The following is a 21,934-nucleotide window of genomic DNA, read 5'->3' on the forward strand; positions in this document are numbered from 1 at the left end:
TTCAAGGAAAAGGCACTGGGTGATTGTTTGAATTGCAAAGGGAACTCCTTGCTTCCCATGGAATGCTGTTTTTACTTGAGAGGATAATTGACAGAAAAACTATGGTTACTGAGACTGAAGTATTTGGTAGACATCGTCACAAAAACAAAGTGAGCTTGTCACCCCAAGCAAAACAACTGACAGTGTTTGTGGCCAATGGTAAAATTTGAGCTCTCAAGCAAATGATGACATCAGAAGTGATCTTAATAAAATTTGTTACCATATGAGGAAAGGTGTCAACATTTAGATAATTTGCATAACTCAGTGAGATATATCAAAAATCTTATTCCAAAAAGTGGAAGCTTGGTACAAGCACTCAGAAGACCTTGGCCTGGATCCAGGGCCTGCCATTTACTTGCTACTTCAGCTCCATTTACTTACTTTCTCATGTGAAAAAAAAGAATTTCCTCTGTTTCCTCATCTGTAAAATGGGTATAATAGCTATAGATTTTTGTGATACTTTCAAGCACTGATATCAGTAAACCAGCTCTCTGGGGGGAAAAAAAAAAAAAAAAAAAAAAAGCTCCGAGTTATAACATCATCTAATTTCTGAGATGTAAATACTCCCACCACTGCCAATTTCAAGCTACCAAAATGAGATCACTGAATGCAGAATTGGGGAGAAATTCTCACAGTTGTCCCTTGCAAGCTGGTAGGAGCCAGCTCAAGCATACCACTACTTGCAAGTATACTTTTGAAAAGATATCATTTACTAACACCTCCTCTGAAGATCCTAGTTGCCAGGAAGTTACACAAGAGCAGAAAAGCCTAGGGAAACTGAGTTTCTGGGGTCTTTGGAAATTTTTTTGATATCTCACTAAATCCCTCAGAACTTGACCCATTCGTGCACTTATGAAAACAATACAACTCTCTATGCAGTTTTAATAGTTGGGAAGGATTTTGTGACATGAAACCTTATGAATTAAGAACTTGGTCTAAGATGTAATGTAATCCGAAAATACAAGACACATTTTGTATGATTTCATCCATTAAGGAATAAAACCTTCCTTCTAGTATATTCTGTCCAACTATGAAATTTATTTAAAATCTTTTAGAAAGGAGCAAGCCAAGTTAAAAAAAAAAAAAAAGCCAAAAGACTGCTGGGTTTACATACTCTGGTTCCAAAAGGGGGAAAAAACGAGGCAAGACTACATAGTGAGAGTAGAAAAAGCAAGATGAAGGGAAATCACCCATGACAATAAGTCATGTTAGGCATGATACATTTCAACATCTGTAACTGAAAAGTCACAGAAGTCAGAGATAAAAACAAAAAAGACTCCCAGGCCCACAGACTGCCTGATGATGTTGCTAGAATATTTAGCCCTCTGTCCATTTCATGTAAAAAATAAATTAAGTATAAATAAGGAGGTGAGGGAGCTGGTGCGTGCTCAGGTGTGTTCACAGGTATGTACTCAGAGAGGGCATGAGAATGGAGCCAAATGCCTTTCCTCTCACACACTCGCTACACAAAACTCTCCTCCATGTTGCTGCAGAGTAAGAAAGAGTCCACAAGCCGGGGCTGGACCAGCTGCTGGAAGTCGGAGTCCTGCAGGCCTTCAGGGCACACCCCGGCCAGTCTACGCAGCGCAGCCTGGGGAAAAACAGAAGAGATGACACAAGTCAGACCAGGCTCTGCTCAGGGGCATGTATCCCCCTCCACTGCCCTGAGAAGTGTATTTCAGGAAGTGGCTCATTTAGCAGTCAATTTGAGTCAATCATCACCTCGGTCACCTGACACCTTAGTGAAGTGGTCCTTCTGGTCACCTGGTCACTATGGTAACCTTATCACTTGGCCATCTGGTGTCATTTGTATCTTGGTCATTATGATGGATGTCATCTGAAAGCCTTCATGATCTTAATAATGGTCCTGCCATTTTGGTTTTTCAATCAGCTTAGGAACCTGGTTGTTCTAAAGATCTGTCATTTAAAAAAATCTGATCAGCTTACTGAAATATTTAAGTTCAAGATGTGTTCATGCTTGAGACCATAACTGCTAGAAGCATCAGTGAAATGATATGCTTGTTTCCAAGTCCCTAGAGTAACCTAGCAAGGGCTATTTATTGATCCATAAATTCAGCAAGGTTCTGACAAAGCATTATGGGATGAGAAAGAGGGAAAAGAAAGAGAAAGGGAGATCATAAAGCTGAAGGAGATGGAGGTTCTGAGCTGGAAAGAGGTGTGGGCAGATGATACCACTGGCCAGGTCCCCCTGCACTGGGCATCTCACTCTTCCCTGAGGGCTCTCTCCTGTTTTATGTCCCCATGCCCTTGCTCAGCTCTTCTCCATGGCACAAAGTCCCTCCCCACTCTTTCCGCGCCAGCAGGTGCATTTATCCTGTGAGGCCTGGCCTACAGTCATCTCCTCTGGGAAGCCTTCCCTGATTCCTTGAAGCAGAAACAGTCCCTCCCTTCTCTGTGCGCCCATGATCCCTGGGCTGACCTCAACCTTCTCACCTCAACTGCGACTGGTTTGGAGGTGTTTGTCTCCAACACTAGATTCGGAGCTCCTCAAAGATAGAGGCTCTGTTTTATTTTTCTCTGTATCTATAACAGGTAGAAGAGGGGTTGGCATAGGGCTTAATAAATGTTTGTTAGAAAAAAAAAAGAGAGAACAAATGAAAGGCTTTAAACTGGAGTTCTATTGCTAGAGCAACCTGAAACTGTTAAGGTGGGCTGTGTGCCTACCTAGAGCTCTTTACTAGTCAGCTGAGGCAGTGCATACTAAGTGCTCAATGAATGCTAATTCCTTCCCTTTTCTTGTACCTGTACACAGCAGGGAACAAGGTGAGAGCTGAAGAGTGCCCCCCCTACCCGGGAAACAAAGAGAAGGGAATATCTGGAATAGCAGAAGAAGCAAAAAAACAAAACAAACAAACAAAAAAACACAAAAGGAATACCAACACTTACTGAGTATCTACACATAGTATTTCATTTAATCTTTACAGGATACTACAAGGTAAGTATCATGATCTTCAGTTTGGAAGGCTCAGTGAGGGAAAGGGGTCTTCCTGAGATCACACAGCAGTCCCACTCCAGGGCCCTCATGCCCATACACACAAGAAGGCTGGGACAAGCCCAGGACAAGGGGTTATATTGAGTACAAGGCAGGCAGAGGGCCCATTACCTATACCTATTGCTGAGAAATCACCAAGTAGGCGGAAAGAGAGGAAGGCGTAAGTTGCTTGTTGGATGAACAGGTGCTGCCATGTCCAAGGTGGATCAAGGAGAAGGGACTTATGTCTCTATCACATGAGCAGGGTCTGAGACACTCGTCTCAGGAGACTATCCATTACTAGTGTGTCCTGCCTCTCCTGGGGTATGATTTCCCCTAAGAGCTACAAAGGTTGAACTCCATAGCACTTTCTGATTCCTTTTGGCTCCAACTGGGAGAAATAACTCTATTACCCTTGACTTGTGGCAGAAAAAAATGGAACCTGAGATCTTCAGCAGAGGAGGCTCTGAGGCCACTGATGTATTTTAGATCATCAGGAGTAAAAATAAAGCAAGAGGGAGGGAGGGACAAAGAAAGGTAAAGAAATGGGGAGAAAATAGACTCATGAGGAGAGAGAATGAGGTAGAAGAAGAAAATAGAGAGACAGAGAAAAAGAGACAACAGAGAAATGGAACACGAAGGAAAAGCCAAAACAGAGAGGCAGAGATGAACTGGTGAAAGAAAAGAGGGAGATGGAGAGAGAGAAAAATGGTGACAAAGAAAAAGAGAGAGTGCCCTGGGGGTGGGGGGCTAACAGGATGGAGGTAGGAGCAGGTGAGGAGCCAGAAAGGGTGGAAGGGGAGGGAGTGGGGGGCAGGGAGAGGGCTGAGGGGATAAAAGGAGAGAAAGGGAAGGAAAGAGAGAGAGAAAAACCTCTGAGAGGAGGCAGGCTCTAGAGGAGAGAAAGGGAAAAAATAAAATGAGAGAGAAAGTGGGAGAAGGGGGGGAGAGAGGGAGATGGAGAGGGAGGAAGAGAGAGTGGGAGGGGAAGAGAGAGAAAAAAAGGGGGAGGGAAGGAGAGAGGAAGAAAGAGTGGAGGTAGGGGCAGAGGGAGAGAGAGAGAGAGAAGCTCCAGCAGACTCCCTGCTGAGTGTGGAGCCTGGCGCAGGGCTCAAACTCACAACCCTGAGATCATGACCTGAGCTGAAATCAAGAGTTGAACGCTTAACCAACTGAGCCACCCAGGTGCTCCCTGGCCTGTAGTTCTTTTTTTTTTTTTTTTTTTTTTTTTTTAGGGAGAGAGAGCAAGGGAGAGCAAGAGATGGGGGGGAGAAGGGGGGAGAGAGAGAGAGAAGAGGGGGAAAAAAGAGAGAAGAGGGAGAGGGAAAGAGGGAATGAACTAGAAACAGACCTGAAAAAACACAAAGGTAAACAGACAACCTCAACTCCCCAGGGTCCCCAGAAAGCCTGCAGGACAGGAACCCAAACCAACTCAGAGCACCCCCTTCCTCAGCATCCTGGAGGTCAAAGGACCCTTCCCCCTTCTGAAGCCTAGTCTCTCTCCATCTCCCCCTGCTTCCCTCAGAGGGTTAACAGCCAGTCATCCCAGGATCTCATTCCCAGACAGTCTGAAAACACCCAAGCATTAGACAAGCCCAGCAGCCCACTGACAGCCGCCTCATTAAGGAAAAATCAATTCTGTTTGCGAGAGGCAATCTGCACTGCCACTTTCCCAGATGTGGGAAACAATAACTGAAATGTCCTCCCTCCACCTGAAGAGAGCCTTAGAAGCTGGGGAGAAGGCTGTGCGGAAGGCAGGAGAGGAAGCCTCCAACTCCATCTGCCAGGTCAGCCACCCAGTGGCCCCCATCGCAGCAGCCAGGGAGCCACACTCAAATGGTGGAACCCCTTCTGGGACCCAAATCAACAACACCAGCCAATTCTGGGGCCTAGGAGTGGGAAGACAAGTCTATCCGTCCCTCGGCCAGGCAAGAAAGAGTCACCAAACCCAAGGTCCCATGGAGATACCAAGAGCTGGAAAAGGGCCCCAGCCCTAAGAAGGTTCCTGACTAGAGGGGAAGAAACACAAAAACCCACTAGGAGCCGAGGTAGCAAGACCAGGGCCATAAGACATGGGGGAGAAAACATGGCTGAAAACAAGAAGGTCTGACCACAATGTCAAGCCCTTCGGCATCAGGCAGGCCTGTGTTTGAATTCCAAGAGCCTCCCCCTTTTAACACCTGGTACACTGGATCACACAACCTGCCTCTTACTGAAGAAAACAAAATCCCAGCCTGCAGGCCCGGATGCACACCATGTACTCCCTGTCCCTGAGCCACAGACGGCTCCCAGGACACTTCACAGAGGAGAGGGATTTGGGTCTAAACCTTGAAGGGGCTGCTGAGGACAGGGGCCAAGGCAATGTCAGGGTGGCTCAGAGCACTCTGGCCTGGCTGAGCTGGATGAGGCCTGGAGGCAGTGGGAGGCCTTCGGACCCCAGCAGTGTGCTTGAGCCAAACTGTCTAGGGCTAGAGACAGTAGGCCATGGATAAAGGGAACCATGGAAGGGCTTGTGATGGAAGTGTCCTGATTGTAAAATTAGGATTAGCCCCCCCAGCTACATGGAGGGTGGATTAAGAAGGGAGGAGCTCTCTTCAGCATCCCATGACCCATCCTCCAGGAGAAATGTAATCCCCTTTCCACTGGGAAGACCTTCAAGTGATTAAAGATGGTGGCCAAGCCCTTCTGCGTGTTTTACTTCAAACTAATAATGAAGATGGACAAGGAATTGTGACAAGCCCACATGCCTGCGTGGAGTTTTATGGCTCCCCATTATTGCCGCAGGACCTCGTAGTGCCAGGCACTTGTGGGCCCCCCAAGTTGTGGAGAAAATGGCAGTTGGGGCCAATGATTGTGTTTGCCCCAATTACACTAAGCCAGACAGAATTAAGAAGGTCTGTGAACTTGGAGGGAAAAATGATATTGCTACGCTTATTAACCTCCAACTGAAACTTAGCCTCTCCTTCAGTTTTGGGTGCAGCCATAGACTATGAAGTCTCAGCAATTCCTGCAACTTGTGCGCCAATGAAAGTCACAGAGCAACTCTTGTTGGAGGTACCTTCAGATATCATTTATGCTCGCTGCTAGTCAAGGTTATAATACTCATTAGACCCACTGCTATCTCTTATTTAGTGTGTTCATTAGAAGTACATATATTAATATATCACATATAAATACTCTAATAGTTTTTTTTTAATAGAGTTAGTTTCCTTCTTAATTCTATACATTTTGGTTTATGCATTTAAAACATTATTCTTAGAAGGGATCCAGAAGCTCTACCAGATCACCAAAGGCACAAAACCGATAAGGTTGTTCTGCATGTACCAGAATCAAAGCCGCATGTTTGTCTCCCCCCACCCCCAACAGCTGTATCCCCATAGTTTAGAAGTGTGCAAGGCACACAGAATCACTCAGTAAATATTTATTGAATAAGATTTACAAGCACTTAGTGACCTACTCAATGTCATGCAGCTCATTAATGGCAAAACCAAGACAGGTGTGTCTCACTGCAATGCCCTCCTGTCTCTGTGACCATATGATGACTATCAGGAGCTCTCCCAAATGAGACGAGCTTAGTCTAAAAAACGATGGGGTGCAGAGGGGGCTTTACTGTGAAACAGCTTGAAGGCCCCCCAGATCCATCACTTCCCCATCTTGGGACCAACCAAGAATCTGGCACTCCCTTCTGGAAGTCAAATGGCCTGTTTATATATTGGCTTCCCTGCTTTTTCATGCTTCCAGCTGGAGGCCACTCTGTTTTGGGATTCAGGACAGCCCCTGAAGGGAGGAAATGTAGAGACAAAGCATGTATTACCATCTGGTGCAGGTGATTCTTTCATGGTGGCCCCAAGCAGCAAGGAGAAGTTGGGTGCGGACCTTGTGAGATGCACTTGTTTGGTTCAGGTTGAAGATCCTGGCGAATAACACTTTCTGTCCTGTCCTACTGCCTAGAGTCCTATTCCGCAAAGGAGGGGAGAGCTACAAAGCTGGAAGAGCTGGTAAAGGGGCTCTGTCCAAGAGGATGGAGGCTTTTCTCCCAATGTCCCCTTTAGAACAGGAGACCTCCATACCCTAGCTCCCATTGCTGCGAGCACCATGGCGTCGCTACCAGCTCCTAGCATTCTGCCCGCCAGCCACCCTGCTCTTGATCGGCTGTTGAGACTCCTCAGAACCTCAAAGGTTCATGGTTCCTAAAAGTATGCATGGGGGAGGGTTCCCCAGCCCCCCATCTTTCACATATATGACCTTATATCATTTTCTTCAGTTTTTTTTAAGATTTATTTATTGGGGAGGGGCGCCTGGGTGGCTCAGATGGTTAAGCGTCTGCCTTCAGCTCGGGTCATGATCCCAGGGTCCTGGGATCGAGCCCCACATCGGGCTCCTGGCTCAGCGAGGAGCCTGCTTCTTCCTCTCCCTCTGCCTCTCTCCCTGCTCATGCTTTCTCTCTCTCTCTCTCTCTCTCTCTCTGTATCTCTGTGTCTCAAATGAATAAATAAAAAAAAAAAGATTTTAAGATTTATTTATTTGGGGGGGGTTGCATGAGCTGGGGGGAGGGGCAGAGGGAAAGGAAGATAAGCAGACTCCCCGCTGAGCAGGGAGCCTGATGCAGGCTCGTTCCCAAGACCCCAAGACCATGACCTGAGCTGAAACCAAGAGTCAGCTGTCCAATTGACAGAGCCGCCCAGGCACGCCTTCTCTTCACAGTTTTATGAATGAACTGAAATACCCTTATCACCATTTTAAAGAGAAAAGCTCAGTGCCGAGAAGTCTCACGGCTTACTCAGGTCAACCAAGGCATCACCAGCTCTCCTGGCCCCTGGCCTGCAGTCCCAAAGCCTGGGAAGGAAGCTGGGGGACTATGGAGAACTCACCAGACAGGCCACAAGCACAGCATCACTGCTGTTCCTCTCGGAGGGCGACCTGCAGAGCTCGATGAGGCGGGACATACCTGCGTGAGACACACACGAACGTCATGCCCAGGATGGGGACGGACCCGGCCAGACCTGACCCCGAGGTGCTCCCCTTCCCTCACACAGCCTTCTGCAGAGGGAGGCGACCCCAGGGCCCCCCCAGCTCACCAACTGGCCATGGAACGGGGGCTAAACCCACCTGGAGGAGCTTGTGGTGGAGACCTCCTGCTCCCCTGGGTATGAACGGACCCTGGTCAGGGCCAGCACTGAGCTCAGGAAAACTGCAACAGAACGTACTGGGGACCTCAGAGAGAGAACTTCCTCTGTGGGTACTTCTGATTTTGCCAGAACTACATCGAGTGTTTACATCATTATCAGCGGGACTGCCCAATACCATTTTCCCCCCAATTGCCTATCTCAGTCAGAAAATATATTGCAGCTAAGAGGACAGAAAACTTCAGATTGAGGTTAATGTTTCCTCGGCCTTTACAGAGGAAAGGTAAATAAAGGACTGTGCTTTTCAATGTAAATGGACTTTTTACAAACTCCAAAAAAACAAAAACAAAACAAAAAGCCAACTCGTAAGATATTAATAAAAAGGTGTACAGACACATTCTGTATGTTTACCTTCCAGAAAGTCTTTCTGGAGCCGGAAGCCTGGGCCACCTCATGCCATTTGCCGGGTACCTGCATGTCCTCATGCCTGGAGCACCCTTTCTCAACCATCACACTGCAATAACACCTCAAGCCACGGCTGAAGGCTCACGTCCTTGCTAAAATATTCCTGGACCCACGCGGATAAATGTGAGCTACCTCCCCTGGGTGCCAAATGTGGCCCGGACAGACTTTGAATGTTGCTCTGTGGCATTCAAGTGCATGTTTTTCTTTCCATGTCTGCCACCCCCACGAGGCTGTAAGCCCTGGTGGTTGGGACAATGTTCCCGTCTGTGCATCAGGCCCAGCGGTCCGAACAGAGTCAAGCAGGGAAGGGGTGCTCTGAACACCTTCGTCGGGTAAATGTGGCAAACTGAATGCATGAGTGATTTGATGAGTGAATTAAGCAATGAATGAAAAGTGAATAAGAGAAGTAATGAATGAGTTAATGAATGAACAAAAGGATGAATTCATGAGTGACTCAACAAATGAGCAGGTAAGGAAACAAAGCGAGGAGGCGAGTAACTGAGCGAGTGAGTGAAGGATGAAATGGAACGAGCAAATGAAGGAATGGGGTCCCTAGTGGGAAGTCTGCAGGGGAGTCACTTTTCCATCTGGGTTTAGCCTCTCTGAGCCCTTCTCCTCTGTAGCTTCGGCCCCAGGTTACAAGGTAGACGAGGGGCTGCACGCTGGGCCCCCATCCCAGCATTTTCTGGCACCCAGAGAGTGCGGCTCACCTCAGCCAGCCTTGGTTCTGAGTCATCTGTGGCCACCATGAAACCGGGGGTGCTCCCCTCCCCACGCCCACCTCCCCCCTCCTGCCATAGCCGGCACCACTTACAGCTCAGCCGCACGGCCTCCCGGGCCACTTCTGGGTCTCGGCTGAGACGGGCCAGAGTCACCGCGGCCTTCTGCTGGACTCGCTCGCAAGCCGCCACCTCGGCAGGGGTTCCAGACCTTGGCTTCTCGGACAGCATACCCATGAGAAGCTGGACCCCTGGGAAGGAGACAAGAAATGGTCGGCGCCTGCCCCAACAGGAGACTTGCCCCCGGGGCCGTCCCCGGGGATGGATGGCCGCAAAGGTCCAGACGTAGGGGGTCTCAACCACGGGAAGGAGGCTGGATGAGGCCAACTCTTCTACTCCTTCTGCCCTGGGATTATCTCTGACTCCATGTACTAAGTCACTGTACTTGGAAGGGACATCGGGAGGACATCCCTTTTGATTTTTTAGATGTTAATTCTGAGCTTTTATTGTATGCATGACACTGTACTGAATGCGCAATACATGCACGATCCCCTAAGCCTCCCAATAATCTCGTGAACTAGATACTAGTATAATTCACCGTGAGACCCAGAGAGAAGTGATGTCTCTTCTCCAGGGTCACACCGTTAGTAGTTGGGGAGCTGGTACCAGAACTCAGGTAATCTGGTTATCCGTCACTCCTTCACCTCTGATCCAGCTGCCTCAGAAATCAGTCCAGAGGAGACAAGTCCCCCATGGGTGGTGACCCAAACCTAGGCTGGATAAGCAATAGATCAAATATTTTAGAGGGAATTCAAGCATGGGAGGAGGGTAGATAAGTTGGATTGAGAGATGTAGGCCTGAATTGGGTCAGCTGAAAAGTCTTACCGCCCTCCCCTGAAACCAGATCTGTCTTCTGATTGTTCTACAAGCCCACATCCACATTCACTCCCACCTCAGTGCCTCTGCCACCTAATTTTTCTGCATGGATGTCCTTTTCCCTCTCACACTCCATTTAAATAATTCCCATCCTGCAGGTTGTAGTAAAAGTCCATTTCCTAGGGGAGCTGTTTCCTACCTGCCCCAGCCCACTCCCCTTCCTTGCACCCAGTGGCACCTACCAGCTTAGAACTTAAACCAGATGTGGCCCACGAATGTATTTTACTTTGCTCTGTTGCTCCACACAGTGTCTAAATTTTTTTTAATTTTGCTATTATGAAAATTGGAAGATTTCCATCAAAATCCAGCTTCCAAAAAAATTACCTCCTGACTTCACATTGGGCCCACATTTCTTCATGACAACAATTTGTTGAAGCTTATTATAAGCTTGCTATTTTAAATGAGATTGGCCCAGTCCCTGCTGAGCCTACATCATCCATTATATTACCTGTCTGGATATAGTCATCTAAGTTTGTAACCTCTGACTTAGACCGTGGACCCAGAAGGGTCTTTAGAGCTCCAGCGCCCCACTCCCCTCTCCATTTCACAAAAGAGCACCCGAGGTCTGGAGAGAGAAAATGATTTCCCAAGTTCACACAGGAGTCAGTTCCAGTCCAGGACCTCAGCCACACGCCTCTCTGAATCTTACTCGAACCAAATGTGATTTCTAACTCTCCTAGATCCCGCTGATGCACAGGGGCTATAAGTCACTTAGTTATGGCCCTGAGACTATTCAGTCTTGGGGAGAAGCCATTTCTCTTTCTGATGAGCTTTGTAAGTATCCATTCCTCCTTCCTACAGACTCAAGGGACATAGTTCCTATTATTTCTGCTAGCACACATGCTAACCTTAGGGCAAGGTGCTTCTCTTCCCAACCCTCTCCTGGACCACTGAATGTGTCATAGTCCTCAGGCTCCCTATGCCTACAATGTCTCTAAGACAAAGTCACAACCATGAATGTCCTGAGGTATGTATATTATGGCCTGTGGGCACATGAACAGGGGACACCAAAACGACAACTATGGGAAGTGCCACAAGCTCAGGAAATTTTGCTAACTCCTGGTTAAGTTTCCCATAAAGAAGCCATTTTCCCATCCCCCACTTTGCACCTGGAATCTGACAAAGAACCAGTTTCTCATATACTAGTAGGTAAACTCCAGGGGGTAAGCATTTGTGTCCATCTCCTGCGTGGAAATAGCTGAAGTATCTAGAATAGTCCTTCGCTCAAATATTTGTTGAATAAATATCAAATGAATGAATATGAATGCATTCATGTGAAAAGTCTTACAAATGGATAAAATCCAAGTTTCCTTTAAATATATACTTTGTAAGTTTTATCTAGAAAAAGATAAGACACCATGAAATTGAGGCTGCCTAGTAAAATCTGGAGTGTGTTTCTTAAGTCCTGGCCAGAAACCTGAAGGTTGGGAGTTACATCTTCAGAGACCAGCCCCCAACGCCCTGTTCCTCCACCAACACTCTCTCCAGCTCAGCCCAGGCCCTGCAGGAAGAAGCCACAAGAGGGATACTGATGTCAATGGATTGACAGGTAAGAGCTTGGGCTGCCCTGGCCTGCCTCCCCATATAGGGGTGATAGCAGCACAATCTCTGACTTCCCGGTCTGACCCCCATCTCCAACCCCCACCACCAACACTCACACACAATTCAGGCAGGACAGAGACAACATCACCAGGCTTCGGGGCAAGCCACATCAGAGTCTCAAGCATTCCTATTAAGAGGACTGCCTTTCAGAGCCCAGTCCTTACAACAGTGCTTATCCTGTTCCCCCCAGGATCCCACTGAGCTCCAGCGGGTGCTGGTTGCCTCACCACCACGGCCCATCCCTCCAGTTCTGCCCCATCAAATGCCCTTCAGCTGAGCCCCGTGAGACAGCCACTGTTTCTGGAAAGAGCAGGTGCACTCGGCACAGCACGCATTCTGTTCCAGATGCTCTTCTAACAAGCTTTATACTCTCCTCACGTCATCCAGTGAGGTAGGTACATTCCCACTGTGCAGACGGAAAAGCAGAAGTCATACAGCTGGTAAATTACAGGGCCAGGATTCAAGCCCAGTCTGTTTCCAGTTTTCTGGGTTGCAACTCCCCTCTGCTGCATGGTTTTATTGTCAGTTTCGCACTATCTCACATTATCACTTTTACCCAGTTGGGCTCTCCTCCTAGGGCAAAGCCAAGGGTTTCTTTAACTCTGTGTGTGTTTGTTCAGCACAATGCAAGGGATGGAGTAGGTCTCTAACTGCTGACTGAACGAGCCTGACAATAGCCCTTTGTAAACCACCAAACCCTCCACAGAGGCCAGATGTCCGATCCCAGATCCCTAGGCCTCTGGAGACCCACTGCCGCTGACCACTTGAACTTAAGGCTCTGAGTGCAGAAGGAACGGGCTGCGAATGACACCCCTCAGTCGCTCAGCCTCAGCTGACTCAGTAAAGGTTTTCATTATTAGCTCAATCACATAAAATTAACACAAAATGATGTCTTTCAATTAGTAATAGGGCAATGGGGGATGGGGAATGTGTGTGTTTGCTAAAACAGCGGGGCGACCTGGGAGAAGGGGGTTTAAGAAGAGCAGAAGCAACTGGCCCCGGATATCAGCTCATTCATCCTCATTAGCCTCTCCGGTTTCCAACCGGCTGCTAATCGCTCCCTTATTTCTCTTACTCTGTGGTCCCAGCTGCAGGGCGACAGACCTGTCCTGACCTCCGGCAGAGGCAGAGACGGCGAAACCCGGCCGGCGAAACCCGGCCCACATCACCTGGACCCTGCAGATACCCTCGGCGCAAGTGGGACCAGAGAGCCAGGGGGATGGCCTTGTTCTGGGGTGAGGGGTCCAGGGTTCAGGCCGGCCCGACCTGCTCCCCACCCTCCCCCTCCTCAGGAACTTCCGCTTTCTGAGGGAGGCTGAATCCAATATGATAGGAACGACTGAAAGTCCAAACGCATCCTCTGGCAGGAAGAGATTTTTACATTTTTGGATCGTAATGAAATGTGTGTCTACTCTTCACCACCCTAGTTAAAATAGCACCTGCTAACCCCTCACCTTGGGTCTACTTTACCCTACCCCCCGTCCTGCTTTATTTTCTGCATATGCCACTGGCATCGTCCGACATGCTCTGTCTTCTCGTTCAGTGCCTGTCTCCCACAAGACTTGAAGTCCACTGAAAGCAAACAAGCATTTACACATTGGCCCAGCTGTACACATATGCATACACACACACACACGCACATGCACACACACACACGTATATGCTCACATAATTGTGGAGACACACACGCCCACATTTCCATACCAACACGCCGACCTTCACACAAACACAAAGGCACACAGTCCTGTATAATCCATACAACGTGCACACCGCTGAAAAGACATACCATTCTCCTGAATGATGTCAGACGCACACTGCTCGAGGACAGACAGGTTTGCCAAGATGGTCACAATCTGGAAAAGAGAATTGAGAATCTGAGAAGACTGGCACACCTGAGCCAGGCGGTGCCCTCTGCAGATAGCAGAGCCAGGAGCTACAAAGCTTTCCTTTAGCCTGTGGTTCTTTCCCAACCGCATGGGCCGTGCCCTCATGGTATGGTCTTCCATCCTCATGGGCTCCTGCCTCCCACATGTATTTCCCCAGTGACTGGTTCCCACTCATCAGCATGTGGCCCTGGGGTGGCCCCCGGGGACCCTAGGACTCCACTGGAGAGAACAATGTGGCCTGAGTGAAAACGGGGGCCCCATCGCCTTTCTACAGGGTACGTCTAGCCCCAGACCCTGAAATGTAGACAGAACTGGAAGACTCCTGGCTAACCCCTCCCCTGGCTTGGGTTTCGCTCATCCTAGCTTCTTGCCCTGATAGTGAACCCTACCTACTTTCAACCTGAAATTAATGAATATCAAGGTCAAGTTAGAGAACGTGAGTAAGATCAAAGGGCAGCATTACACTGCAAGTGTCATGTGTTGTATGGAATCTGGTGAGAAAGTTCTTGCTCGGCTGACTTTACAAGTCTGCAGTCTACAGTCCTTGCCTGTTGCTCATCCCTGAAGGGCTGTCTGAGGTAAAGACATGCTGACACCAGGTGGACAGCGAGCCTGGTTACAACCACATGGGCTGGGTAGCCAATAGCCCACCCCACCCCAACCCCTTGGCATAATCAAAGCTGCAGAGAGAACTCACTGCCCAAAACTGGATTAAGGAATAGGCCATCAAGGGACCGCTTACAGACCCCAAACTGTAAGGTGCCAAAACACCATTGGAAAATGTTGGAAACTTGGCACCTATTAACTCAGATACCACCCAAGACACTGCTCCTGACATAAATGGCAAAATGAAACCTACCCACTGCCACAGAAGCAGACAGCACTCTCGAGTGGTAATTAAGATAAATGATAAAACAAAATGGAAAACACTTCTCACTGGTGCAGTCCTATCTCTCTCGAAAGGGTTCTTCAACGCCTGTGGCACATTTTAACTGGAGGCCGTGTCCCCACCTCTGTGGCAGCAGCTGACAGTCTACTGAGGACAGTTCAGGCAGCTTAAATTCTGGAACTAAATAATGCATAGTAATGTGATGTTTACCAAGAAAGAGTATTATCTAGATTTTAATTGGTTCAATATTGACATATTATTCTGCATACATAAATGCATATAATAAATCTCTTCTTTTACACAGAAAGGAAAATTTTGCCATGTGCATAGAATATCTACACCCGTCCCCACTAAACACATGTTGAAATTGGATATGCGTTCTTAGGCTGCCGTGTGTCAGCCCTGGAGGCTCAGCCCTGGTCAGGGGGGCCTGGCTAAGCATGCCGGAGATGGGCTGCCAGGGGAGGGACAAGAGAATACCCTGAAAGCTTTATCCCACAGGCAATTCTGCCCCCTGGATGTTCTATGGAGGGAGTGAAGAAGGATTCATCTTTAGAAGCTCTTTTTCCTCCCCTTCTAAGGCTGTGAGTGTGTATGGGCCGAGGGGAAGGAGTTAGAGGGAAAATACGGGTCAAAGACACAGTCAGAAAAATGGAAGTTTCCCCAAGAGGCTTGAAGTGCACAGTCCTACAAGGAAGGAAATGAGAGGCTAAGCCTGGGTCAGACTCTAGTTCACTCGGCCCTCTCTGGGCCGTTAGCTGTAGCAGGGAGCACTTCTCTCCCCAACACCCAGAGCCACCACCCGCCAACCGCCCCCAGCCAACCATTCCAGATAAAGATGCTTCCCGGACACACAGATCCAAATGGGAAGGGAGGAAGCAAGGAAGCAAGGGCAAAATAAAAAAGGAGAAGGAAACCTTTCTCTGCAGCACCAGGTTCATTACATGGCAATTATTAGCTGTGTCACAGGCCCATGTAGGTCTTTGTGTCAGGCTAATTTAGATCCTGTTAATGAAAATTACTTCCTCTTTGCAGAGCCTGTACCCCATGTGGTTTTCTGAGGTTCAGATGAAGTATTCAATTAAGCACAATTTGAATAAATGCCAGTTATGCCCTGCTTTGAGTCCCCCTTCTGAAACATGCTTGCGTACGCACCGTGAGGTAGCAGGGAAGGGGGATCAATACTTCTCCTTGAAGTCAAGTGCAGGGATGGGATTTTAGCGACAACTGGTTTACCTTGTTGGAGACACGATAACAATGCTGTCAGGGGACAGAGTGCAAGAGCCAGGCGGACAGTTTTCCCCCCGCCCACGGCTGATTCAATCCTGTCTGATGATTTTCAATTAAGTCCTATTCCTCCTGAGTGAAAGGGTACTATTCCCTCCACAGTTATTCAGTGAATACAGAGGATATCAGCCTCGAGAGAGGCTCCAGGTGAGAGGCAATGCAGTGTAGCAGCTAAGCACAGGGATCAGCCTCGTTCCAAATCCAAGCTCTGTCATTTCTTTTCCATAGGATCTTGGCCATGTTATTTAGCCTCTCCTTGGTTGATGAAGGTGTATTAGTTTTCTGTTGCTGCTATAACAAATTACCACAGGCTCAGTGGCTTAAAACGACACAATTTTACCTTACAGTTCTGAAGGTCAGAAGCCCTCCATGGGTCTCGAGGAGCTAAAACCCAGGTGTCAGCAGCACTGCATTCCTTCTGGAGGCTCTAGGGCAGAATCCACATCCTTGCCCTTCCTGGTTTCTAGAGGCTGCTCGTATTACTTGGCTCTTGGCACATCACTCTGCTTCCTCACTCGGAGCCCACTTTCAGACACTGACCCTCCTGCCTCATTCTATAAGAACCCTTGTAAACTCAAAGTGGATGAAAGACCTCAATGTGAGACAGGAATCCATCAAAATCCTAGAGGAGAACATAGGCAGTAAACTCTTGGACATCGCTCACAGCAACTTCTTTCAAGATACATCTCCAAAAGCTAGTGAAACAAAAGCAAAAATGAACTTTTGGGACTTCATCAAGATAAAAAGCTTCTGCACAGCAAAGGAAACAGTCAACAAAACAAAGAGGTAACCCACAGAATGGGAGGAGATATTTGCAAATGACACTACAGATAAAGGGCTGGTATCCAAGATCTATAAAGAACTCAAACTCAATACCCAAAAAACAAATAATCAAGTCAAAAAGTGGGCAGAAGATATGAAAAGACACTTCTCTGAAGAAGACATACAAATGGCTAACAGACACATGAAAAAATGTTCATCATCATTAGCCATCAGGGAAATCCAAATCAAAACCACACTGAGATACCACCTTACACCAGTTAGAATGGCAAAAATGGACAGGGAAAGAAACAACAAATGTTGGAGAGGTTGTGGAGAAAGGGGAACCCTCTTACACTGTTGGTGGGAATGTAAGTTGGTACAGCCACTTTGGAAAACACTGTGGAGGTTCCTCAAAAATTTAAAAATAGAGCTACCCCATGACCCAGCAATTGCACTACTGGGTATTTACCCCAAAGACACAGAGGTAGTGAAAAGAAGGGCCATATACACCCTAATGTTCATAGCAGCAATGTCCGCAATAGCCAAACTGTGGAAAGAGCCAAGATGCCCTTCAACAGACGAATGGATAAAGAAGATGTGGTCCATATATACAATGGAATATTACTCAGCCATCAGAAAGGATGAATACCCAACTTTTACATCAACATGGATGGGACTGGAGGAGATTATGCTAAGTGAGATAAGTCAATCAGAGAAAGTCAATTATCATATGGTTTCACTTATTTGTGGAATGTAAGGAATAGCATGGAGGACATTAGGAGAAGGAAGGGAAAAATGGGGGGGGAATTGGAGGCAGAGATGAACCATGAGAGACTATGGACTCTGAGAAACAAACAGGGTTTTAGAGGGGAGCAGGGGAGGAGGGATTGGTTAGCCCAGTGATGGGTATTAAGGAGGGCACATACTGCATGGAGCACTGGGTGTTATACGAAAACAATGGATCGTGGATCACCACATCAAAAACCAATGATGTATTGTATGGTGACTAACATAATAAAATTAAAAAAAAAAAAAGAATTCTTGTGGTAACGTTAGACCCACATCAATAATCCAGGGTAATAGTCCTTTATCAAGATCCTTAATTTAATCATACCCACAAAATCCCTTTGACCACATAAAGTAGGACACAGATTTGGGGGATTAGGTTGTGGACTTCTTTGGGGGGGAGGTCATTATTTGGTCTACAACAGGAAATAAATGCATAAGATGATTCATAAGACAGTTATGAGCATTCAGTGAGCTAATTTTTTTTAAAGATTTTATTTTATTTCAGAGAGAGAGAGTGAGAGAGAGAGAGCATGGGAGGGGGGAGTGGGAGAGAGAGAAGCAGACTCCCCACTGAGCAGGGAGCCTGATGTGGGGCTCCATTCCAGGACCCTGGGATCATGACCTGAGCTGAAGGCAGACGCTTAACCAACTGAGCCACCCAGGCATCCCATCAGAGAGCTAATGTTTTGTCAAGTACCCAGAACATTTGTTAAACAAAATGAGTATAACTTCCTTCTGGGAAACAGAGCCTGAAAGTATCCAGAGCTTGAAAGATTATGTCAAGGAGTCCCAACCAATGCAACGCCCATTGTTGCCAAATGTGCTGTTAATGGGAAATCATCCCTGAAGGAAGGCGAGATCCCAGAGCCCTTCCCAGCAGAGAACCCAAAAAAACTCTGTGCTCATTACCTCTGTGGCATTTTGAAATCACTTTTCCTTGGGCCTCCCAAAGACTGACTGCCTTAGAAAAATTAAGGTGAGTAACAAATTGGCCATAATAGCAGGGGACCTCCTATGTCACTGATTCACGAAGAAATGCCCCATGTGGTCAGAAGGAAGTTGGCGAAGTCTTTTGATGTCAGCACACACACAGAGAAGAAGGTTTACTCCATGCTGGCCCAGGGCAGGTGCCCCTGGAACGCTTGTCTGCAACTGATCCCAAGGCATTAACCAGGCTTGTCTCACATCCTCCGCAACGTCTGCCTGTAATCCCACTCTGACTCTATCTCTGTCCCTTTCATTTTCTATATTGTAAACTAACAGTTTCTATATTGTGAACTAGGAAGACCATACTGTAAAAAAAATCAAGTGAGGATTATCCCAAATAGAAGCAGGTGCATTCATATGATAGAATTCACAACACAGAAAATCTAAGATGCATTTAATGAAAAGTTATGATTGCTTTTATGCTCTGCAGTAATTAGGACAAAAAGGCCAACATTTCATATGACTGTAATTAGAATTAATCTTTAATCGCTAGATGGAATATTTAGATTTCTACCTTCCCTGTGTTAACTCTCAAAAAGCTAGAGCAACAATGTCAACAGCAGCCCGCAAAATCTCTTTCAGCCTCTAGGGGGCGCCCAGTGCTCCTCTCTGTCCTGCCGTCTTCCCTCCTTACCGTTTTTTCTATCAAAAAAACAGTCAAGACAAGGACATTGGTCTGAAGAATGAAGGGCTCTGAGAGAGGAAGGATGTGGTCTCTTTGAACACGCTTTCTTCCCCAAGGCCAGGGAGGCAAGGCGGTGCAGGGGAAGGTGCAGCCTCCGCTTCTCTCTACTGAGCCTCTCACTCCATCTGCTAGGCGTGGTCAGGGACCTGGGAGCTGGGGGCTGAGCAGACATGGAGACCAGGAGAGCGCCTGCCTAGGCCTGAGACAAGCACACTGCTCACACTCTCAGGAACTTGGACCTTCCAGGCCCAGCCTGCCCTCCACACTACCAGAGAGCCAAGACAGGAGGGCTGGGATTTGGACTCGGGAGAGAGAGTCAAATGCCATACCACTGCCTTGGATGTAGGTCCCAGGCTGTTGGTGAACTAGGCCACAGGACTGTCCCTCGGATTCCATCGAGGTTGGGGTGTGCGCCTCACAGGATCAGAGAACGGGTAAATGCCAGACCACATGTTCTGTGCTTAGTTTTCCCTTGGCTCTGTTAGAGGGGTTTCTGGGGCAGATCAGGACTGGGTGTTGCAATCCTGGTTGACAGTCTTTATCAACAATCCCCCGCCCCCTAACCCACATGCACAACTTGCATATACCCATACACAGACTGGAACAATACACGCATTGCCTCACACCACACGACCCTCACCACCACCCCCACATCACCTCCATGTCCAATTGGCCCCACCCTCCTTCCCCAAAGCTGACATTCCCGTCTCAGTCCCATCCCAGTCCCTGGTTCTATCACAGACCCCAGCCCCATTCACCACTGAGTATCTGCTTTGCTTCAACTACTTTATGAGTATTCTGCCATCTAATCATCATCATGACACGAGGAGGGAGAAAAGAGATTATCCCCATTACACCAATGAGGAAACCTGTGGCTCAGAGAAGTTAAGTGATTTGTCTAAGGTCACACAGCTAGGAAATGGCAGAGCCAGGATTTGAAGTCGGCTCTGTCTGAACCCAAAGCCTGTGCTGTTTCTAATATGTCATGTGTGTCACATAGGTATATAGAAGGGTTTTATGGAGTATAGAGGGCTTTTGCAACATGAGTCAAAATTATAATCCCTATTAACTGGCATTTCTGATAATGGACTCCTGATGATGGTATTCACAGTGAGTTTTCAGAAATGCCACAAAATCTGAACAGTCTAAAATACCAACCATGCAATATGTGTTTTCATGGGAAGAGTATACCTGTACCCTCCACCTTTATGAAAGCGATTATTTCTGAAAGGTCATAAAAAGTCATGCTCAGTGAAAGCCTCTGTGGTGGCCTAGACAAGATAACTGGGTCCCTGTCACCCTAGGTTGTCACTGCCTTAAGGCAGAGCAGAGGTGAGGCCGCCCCTTTCCCACCACCTCAGGTCATGGCTGCGGCTGGACTCCCTGGGCAGCATGCCCCCTAGAACACACTTCCTTGGAATGAAAACTCAGGCCACGCAGATGTCTGGTGAGGCAGGGGGTTCCGGTTGCGTGACCACATCCAGCTCCCCCCAGATTAGCGGGGGGGAAGAGCACGGACCCAAGGTAGCCCTCACCCCTGTCTACATCCCAACGATGGGTACAAGATAGGCACCACAATCAAGGCTTTTGTCAGGCAAATGAAGGGAATTCAGCTTGCTGGGGTGACAGGGCTTCTCACTGTGATGTTCATGCGGAGGTGGACGAAATAGAGATCCAAGACCCAGCGGCTCCGCACAACCCTGGCGTCACTGGCAGATGCATTACCGGAAGCCTCGCGGCATTTAATTTCCTAAGTGTTTGAGGGGGCGGTGAGCACTTCAGAGCCTAATTCATCTTCGTTGTCTTCATTACAGAGAGCTCTCGGATCACTTTAATCCTCCCCCTGCCACAGCAAAGAGCCATTTGTTTCTTTAATGGGTGCGCTTTCACCAGCTAAGTGGTTGCTCTGAGTCACGGCAGTAGGTGGGCAGAAGGTGAAGCTGTCCTGAGGCTGGGGCGGGGGGTGGGGGGGCGGGGTGGGGGGGTGGACATGCCAGGCCCAGACCTGGGGGGAAGGGGTGAGGGAGGAGCAGGGAGAGGAAGAGAGAGGGAGGGAGGGGGGTGATGGGGTAGGGGTCTGCGGAGAGAGGATGGCAGGAAAACTCTGGACTCCAGATTCAGAAGGAACTGCCCCCTGCATAGAGTTTGACCACATTCTCTCCTGGCCCTGACCCCCTCCTTCCGAGGAATCCATGAGGTTTCAGGAGGGGGCTGGTCACTCCTCATGATACAAAAGGGGTCTCTGCCCATAGAGCTACAGGATGTCTGAGCTGGAAGAGACCATGCCCATTTTACAGATAAGGAAATTCCAGTCTGGGGGTTTCCCCATTCGGGGCTGTGTGCCACACATTTGTATTCATTCATTTATTTCATTCTCATTTCAACTTAGTGAAGTATGTTGTATTCAACCCCATGTGCAGATGAGGAAAGTGAGGCTCAGAATGAATTGCCTCCAAGCTACATGATTAGAAAAGCATAGAAGCTTCTTTTTTTTCCCCCTCCTCAGAGGAATAAACTGCATGAAATAACAAGAAAGGAATAAATATCATTAGAAAAGTCAACACTGCATTGTGAGATGTGGCCTCCAGGAAAAGGAGGCCATGCCAGCGAGCTGGAGCCATCAGGGAAGGCTTTCCAGAAGTTTCTGGGGTAGGGGTTGAACAGGAAGAGCTGTGGCAGTTTCGACTAGGTGTTGGGGCTGGGAAAAACAGAGGCTGGAGCTAAGAGGCAGACAGGGAAGGCAGAGTTGGGTTGGAGGCTGGGGGGATCA

The 21,934-nt window shown here is 48.0% G+C and overlaps 1 protein-coding gene across 2 annotated transcripts in view; it reads right to left on the minus strand.

Moving 5' to 3' along the window:
• Nucleotides 1-559: 559 nt before the first annotated feature.
• Nucleotides 560-21,934, minus strand: part of INSC (INSC spindle orientation adaptor protein) — a 151,101-nt gene continuing 129,726 nt past the window's right edge. For both annotated transcript variants that reach the window (XM_064576796.1, XM_045894076.3), the window contains exons 10-13: nt 13,666-13,732; nt 9,437-9,592; nt 7,903-7,979; nt 560-1,630 (exon numbers count right to left, since the gene is read on the minus strand). In XM_064576796.1, coding sequence (XP_064432866.1) covers nt 1,502-1,630; nt 7,903-7,979; nt 9,437-9,592; nt 13,666-13,732 — 429 coding nt within the window. In that variant the 3' untranslated portion in view covers nt 560-1,501. The remainder of the gene's footprint in view (nt 1,631-7,902; nt 7,980-9,436; nt 9,593-13,665; nt 13,733-21,934) is intronic.

Source organism: Mirounga angustirostris, unplaced genomic scaffold (genome assembly GCF_029215605.1).
Source record: "Mirounga angustirostris isolate CCGP_5_RB_7025 unplaced genomic scaffold, mMirAng1.0.hap1 SCAF_13, whole genome shotgun sequence".
In the NCBI taxonomy this organism is placed as follows: Eukaryota; Metazoa; Chordata; class Mammalia; order Carnivora; family Phocidae; genus Mirounga; species Mirounga angustirostris.